This window comes from Lathyrus oleraceus, chromosome 6 (assembly GCF_024323335.1).
Source record: "Lathyrus oleraceus cultivar Zhongwan6 chromosome 6, CAAS_Psat_ZW6_1.0, whole genome shotgun sequence".
Classification (NCBI taxonomy): Eukaryota; Viridiplantae; Streptophyta; class Magnoliopsida; order Fabales; family Fabaceae; genus Lathyrus; species Lathyrus oleraceus.
The window spans coordinates 333,824,167-333,831,286 of NC_066584.1; the positions used below are offsets into that span (position 1 = coordinate 333,824,167).

The 7,120-nt window shown below is 43.0% G+C and overlaps 1 protein-coding gene across 1 annotated transcript; it reads left to right on the top strand.

Moving 5' to 3' along the window:
• The first annotated feature begins 2,771 nt into the window (after positions 1–2,771).
• On the top strand, positions 2,772–6,390 carry LOC127095522 (uncharacterized). Its single transcript, XM_051034200.1, has 3 exons — positions 2,772–2,939; positions 3,498–4,979; positions 6,355–6,390. The coding sequence occupies exons 1-3, from the start codon at positions 2,772–2,774 to the stop codon at positions 6,388–6,390; spliced, it is 1,686 nt and encodes a 561-aa protein (XP_050890157.1).
• The last annotated feature ends 730 nt before the right edge of the window (positions 6,391–7,120 follow it).

Genomic DNA, 7,120 nt, shown 5'->3' on the forward strand with positions numbered 1-7,120 from the left:
CTCTGCTATTGCGTTGGCCATCTATGGCATCGTCCTGTTCCCAAGTATGGATGGTTTCATAGACATGGCTGTTATTTGCGTTTTCCTTACTGGAAACCCAGTACCCACCTTGTTAGCTGATGTTTACTATTACATGAGCCGTAGGTACACTAAGAAGAAAGGAATCATTGCTTGTTGTGCTCCTTTATTATATCAGTGGTTTCTAGAACATCTTCCGAAGACAGGTGCTTGGGTTGAACAGACAGATGTTAGTTGGCCTCAGAGATTGGGATCACTCCGATCCGAAGATCTTTCTTGGTATTCCAAAGAATACATCAACATGGACATCATATTCAGATGTGGGGATTTCCCTAATCTACCACTTATTGGAACTCAAGGATGCGTAAATTCTAACTCGATTCTATCATAAGACAACTTGGCTACCCAATGAAAGGCCCTCCAGAGGCGAGGTCTTTGGAAGCTTTCTTGTTACTTGACTTTGAGGTTGAGAATCCTAGCTTGTTCCAGCGAATCAAAGAGGCTTGGAAGAATGTCAATCGAAAAGGGAAGGCTGATTTGGGGAGAGCAAATGGGATTACAAAAGAACCATATTTTCATTGGGTAAAGGAAAGGGTGGAGATGATCAAAATGCCATTCGTCATTCGGACACCTGTACCTCTTCCTGAACCTAAGATCACCCATGTCCCTATTGAAGAAGTGGAGGAACTCAAGATCACCGTGGAAAAGCTAGAAAAAGAGAATGAAGAGTTGAAGATAAAACTCCAACAAATCATCAATGAGAAAAACACCATGAAGTGGGAGCTTGAGAGAAAGGATGCACAACTTCAAGCACATGTGGAAAAGTTCAACAAAGAGGAGCATAAGAGGACAAAGATCAAAGTAGGACTAGAATAAGCTGACCATTGCCTAGAAAGAATGTCAAGACAATGAGCGTTCGTGGCATCTAGCCATGGAGGAAAACAAGACGATAAGAGATACACTTAGGGATCAGATAAAAGAACTCACCATTTCTGTTCGTCATGCAAAGGCTGAAGTAGATCAGGAACGCCGACTCAAGAATATAGCCACCGAAGCTTCTAGGGTTTCACCCATGATATGGGAGGAGAAGTGTCAAGAAGTAAGAGACGCAAAAGAGTCTGCCGGCTATTGGAAGAACCAGCTAGAGTCATTACACCAAGACAGCTCCATATGCTTGAAAGAACGAGAATATGTGATTGAAGATTATGAATCCTTTAAGAAGACCATAGACTTCTTGAAAGGAGATAGGGATAAGTTCCGTGCAAAGCTCGATGGGCTAGTGGGGTTCTGTAATTGGGCGGCTAAAGAATTACCATGGAAGTTAAGAGACGCAGTTGAAGAGTTGAAGGAAGATAGCACTCCTCCAGCCATAATCAATTTCGTTCTGCTCTGTAGAGGGTTGCTGAAGAGATTCAAGAAAGAACTAGAAGAGCTCCAAGCCAGAAAGCCTGCAGTTTAATTTTCCTATGTCTTATATTTTGTTCCTTTAACAAATGTATTTTGAACTATGGCCTTTTAGACCCCTATGTTATGTACTTGAATGAATGACGTTTAAAAATTACTCCATTATTGCTATTCTAAGTATTTCTTGTTTCTTCGAATTACTAACAACTAATGGAACTCGAATGATTCCCTCAAAATAAAATATGCATAACATCTGCATCTGCATTATGCATCACACTTCATAAAAATTCATAAAAACTTACCCGACCTTTTTTTACCCTTTATCCAGCCACACTAACTAATCAACACCGATACGAGACGCGAAGCAACTACAAGATGACGTTAGAGCAAGTTGAGGCTAACCAAATTACCATGAGGACAAACACCAATACGATCCAAGAGAAAATGGATCAGCTGTTGGAGACAATGCTCGCAATTTCCCAAAGAGAGAGGATTGAGGATGAAGAAGCTAGGGCAAAAAGGAATGATAGCACACCAGGTTTGAACCCCCAAGACGAGAGTTATGTCCCCACCAAGAAGAGACTGGTTCATATACCGGTAGGAGGCAAAGGAGACGGGGATCATGCAGAGCCTTCTGATGCGTCTACTCATCATGGATCCAAAATTGGAGATGACCAGTACGATGCTTTCTATGTGCCTGATCAACCAAAGCCTAAGATACTTCCAGATCCTGTTGCAGATAGGCTTCGTACCCTGGAAAAGAAATCAAAGCTATAGAAGGGAATAATATCTTTGGCGCTTCTGCCATGAACATGCGTTTGGTATCAAATTTAGTCATCCCGACTAAATTTAAAACTCCTGATTTCGAGAAATACAAAGGACAGACTTGCCCAAGAAGTCACCTGGTAATGTACTTCAGGAAAATGGCTGCTCATACCGAAAACGACAAACTACTTGTACACTGTTTCCAAGACAGTCTAAGTGGAGCATCTCTGAGATGGTACATGAGCTTAGAGCAGGGGCAAATTCAAAGTTGGGAGGATTTGGCTGACGCATTTCTCCGTCAGTACAAATATAACTTATATATGGCACCCGACCGAAGTCAGTTACAAGGGATGGCCATGAAAGAAAATGAGTCATTTAAAGAATACGCCCAACGGTGGAGAGAGTTGGCTGCTCAGGTAGAGCCACCATTGTCTGAAAAGGAAATGACCGGAATATTTGTGGACACCTTGAAGGACCCATTCTTTGATAGATTGGTAAGTAGTGCAACATCCGACTTTACACACCTAGTCACAATCGGAGATCGCATAGAGAAAGGGTTGAGGGATGGAAAGATTCCAGGAGCTATGGCAGCCCCTAGCGCACTGAAAAAGTATTCTGGAGGCTTCATGAAGAAAATAGAAGGTGACACGAACGCTGTATCCATAAGCTATAAGGGGAAGCAACAGGTTTCATATGGCAAAGTCGCCGCCGTGGTACCCATACCTTATCAACAACCAATGCAGCAACAACAGGTGTATCAACCATAGCATCAACAACATCGTCAACAGCAAAATACCGCACCGCCAAGACAATTCAAGCCAAGACCTCCAAGAAGGCAACTTGATCCCCTGCCAGTACCTTATAGCCATATATTCCCATATCTGCAAAAGGAGGGCCTTCTGACATTGAGGGAGTTAAAACTGGTTGTTTTTCCATATCCACCTAGATACGATGCCAACGCCCATTGTGAGTTTCACATGAGAGCACCCGATCATACCTTGGAGAATTGCTTCGCATTTCAAAATCGGGTACAAGACTTGATCGAAGCAAAGGATGTCTCCTTCACTCCAAGACGCCCGAACGTGAACACCAATCCTATGCCAACACATAAGGATGCTTTCGTCAGTGCCATTGAGGGGAGTGATCAAGGTAAATTGATCTGTAAGGTTGAAGAAATTCAAACCCCTATCGCAAGGATAGGAGCACAATTGCTGAAGAGTGGTCTAATCCCGGAGGAGCTAGTTGCTAAAGAGAACAATAAAAAGTTGAGGAGTTTTATACAACAAATGCTGAATCGAGACGAGTTATAGATAAATTGCCGTGTCAAGAGCAAGCGCCAGGAAGAGATAGCCGTGGTGGACGTCCCTTATGACGAGGTTAATGTGGAAATACCTATAAGCCCATTGGTGATAGAGTTTCCAGCACCGTTCGCATATGAAGATGAGAAGGCGGTCCCATGGATATATCAGCCCAGAGCTTTTAAGCAAGGGCATGAAGACCAATCTTTGGTTATCAACGAATCAAACGTCACCTTGATTATGGGGCCGGAAAGAATGAGACGTAGTGGCCGAGTGTTCGCGCCAAGAATTGTTGATACTTCTGCAAAGGCTAAAGGGAAGGAAGTTGCTGTCCAGATCCCCGTCCTTAATCAAGAAATGCAAGACATGCAACTGTCTCCTAAAGTTGCAGTCACTCGTGAAGAGGCCGAGGAATTTATGAGGATAATCAAGAAGAGTGATTATAAAGTGGTGGACCAACTGAATCAAACACCTTCAAAGATCTCCATGTTATCTTTATTGCTTAACTCAGAAGCACACAGGAACTCGCTATTGAAAGTATTAAGCATTGCACATATCACGAAGGACATAACGATAGAACAGTTTGACGATGTGATAGCTTGTGTGACCACTGGGAATTTCTTAGGTTTTAACGATGATGAACTACCAATCGAGGGAAAGAACCATAACAAGGCCCTACATATCTCCTTGAAATGCATAAATACTATACTATCAAGGGTGTTAGTAGACACAGGTTCCTCGCTGAATGTCATGCCGAAGACCACTTTGATAAAGCTGCCAATGGAAGGGATAAGTATGAAGTCCAGCACCCTAATCGTAAAGGCATTTGATGGCTCAAGGCGAGCAATGATAGGAGAGGTTGACTTACCAACTAAGATAGGTCCAACTATTTTTAATATCATGTTCCAGATTATGGACATACATCCCGGTTATAGTTACCTACTTGGGAGACCCTGGATTCACTCCGCAGGCGCTGTCACCTCTACTCTACATCAAAAGCTAAAATTCATTACAAATGACAAAATGATTGTGATTGGAGGAGAGGAGGATATCTTGGTTAGCCACTTGACATCTTTCCGGTATATCGAGGTGGATGGAGAGATAATTGAGACACCATTCCAATCCTTGGAAGTGGTAAATATGATGGCCATCGAACAGACATTGGAGACCCCGAAATCAGGACCATCCATGGCCTCGTGGCAAGGAGCTAAGGCTGTTATGGAAAGTGAAAATGCTCAAGACTGGGGCAAAGTGGTGGAAGTAAAAGAGAAACGAGACAAGTTTGGCTTGGGGTATGACCCGTCATCAAATAAAGTCGGTAACCAATATGACAAAGAGCAGATTCCTTATGTAGAGGAAACGTTCACCAGCGCTGGCCACATTTTTGGCAAACAGGTGGCGGTGATCAGTGATGAAGATCACGAAGAGGGGGTGTCTAGCTGGATGCGACAAGCCGCACCTAATGAAGAGCTGACAAACTGGAAGGCTGTGGAAGTTCCCCAAATTTTTCAAAAGTAATTTTATTATTTTAGACAAAACCCTGTGCTCTGCCCAAGGCACAACGGCGTGTTGTAGGGCCTCCTTTATCTTTTTTAAGAGTTTTTATCATTAATGAAATGGCAATTTGCATCCAAATTTTTGTTCTTTTCCTTTCGTTTTTTATTATTACAAAAATGGAATCAATTTTTATGCACGCACTTTCTAAATAAACTGCATAAATCATAACATGCAGAAACACCACCGAGACCATTGATAACGACACTACTAAGGTCCAATATGATTTTGGATGTCCAATCTACCAAGTTGAAGATGAAGCGGGGGAAGATTGCGAACTCCCGGAAGAGTTTGCCAGATTACTTAGACAGGAAGAGAAGGTCATTCAACCACACCAGGAGGACGTTGAAGTTGTCAATCTAGGAAAAGAAGAAGACAAGAGAGAAGTAAGGGTAGGCGCCGCGCTTCAAGATGCAGTGAAGACAAGATTGATAGAGCTCCTCCACGAATATGACGAAGTGTTTGCATGGTCATACCAAGACATGCCCGGATTAGATACTGATATTGTGACCCACAAGCTTCCCCTTAAAGAAGAATGCTCTGCTGTCAAACAAAACCTAAGAAGAACTCGACCAGATATGGCTCTCAAGATCAGAGAAGAGGTGAGAAAGCAGTTTGACGCTGGTTTCCCGGAAGTCGCCAAGTACCCACAATGGGTTGCCAACATTGTACCGGTACCAAAGAAAGATGGGAAGGTCCGCATGTGCGTAGACTATCGAGATTTAAATAGAGTCAGTCCCAAAGACGATTTCCCATTACCTCACATTGATGTATTGGTGGATAACACAACTCAGTTCTCCGTATTTTCCTTTATGGATGGTTTCTCTGGATACAACCAAATTAAAATGGATCCCGAGGACATGGAGAAGACCACATTCATTACGCCTTGGGGCACTTTTTGTTACAAAGTAATGCCATTTGGATTTAAGAACGCTGGGGCAACATATCAACGTGCCATGGTGATTCTCTTTCACGACATGATTCATGAAGAGATTGAGGTGTATGTTGACGACATGATTGCCAAATCCCAGACAGAAGAAGAACATATCACTAACCTGGGAAAACTGTTTGCTCGTCTAAGGAAGTTTAGGTTGAGACTTAATCCTAACAAATGCATATTTGGGGTGTGATCTGGGAAGCTTTTAGGCTTTATTGTAAGCCAAAAAGGAATTGAAGTAGATCCCGACAAGGTTCGAGCCATCCAGAACATGCCTGCACCAAGGACTGAGAAGGAGGTTCGTGGTTTCTTGGGGAGACTAAATTACATCACCAGGTTTATCTCTCACCTTACTACCACGTGTAAACCAATATTCAGGCTTCTAAGGAAGAATCAGGGCGTAGAATGGAATGATGACTGCCAAATAGCCTTCGATAAAATCAAAGAATACTTGCAGGAGCCACCGATTCGGATGCCCCCTGTAGAAGGGAGACCTCTCATCATGTATTTAACCGTGCTCGACGAGTCCATGGGTTGTGTATTGGGATAGCAAGATAAAACTGGTAGAAAAGAGCATGCCATCTATTATCTGAGCCAGAACTTTAATGATTGCGAGACCAAATATTCATTACTCGAGAAAACTTATTGTGCACTCGCATGGGCTGCTAAGCGTCTCAGGCAGTACATGCTAACTCATACAACTTGGTTGGTATCTAAAATGGATCCCATCAAGTACATATTCGAGAAACCAGCTCTCACTGGAAGAATTGCCCGGTGGCAGATGTTGTTGTCAGAATACGATATTCAATATGTTGCGTAAAAGGCAATCAAAGGAAGCATATTAGTAGACCATCTTGCTCACCAACCGCTGGAGGATTACCAACCTTTGAAGTTTGACTTCCCAGATGAGAACATCATGGCTGTTAAGGATGCTGAGGACTCCGAACTAGAGGAAAGTCTTGAGCCAAAAGCAGGCTAGACTCTCATGTTCGATGGCGCCTCAAATGCAATAGGCCATGGAATTGGGGCAGTGCTGATGTCTCCCAAGAATTTCCATCTACCGTTCACCGCAAAGCTTTGTTTTACCAGCACAAATAACATGGCCGAGTATGAAGCTTGCATATTAGGGCTGGAAGAAGCTATT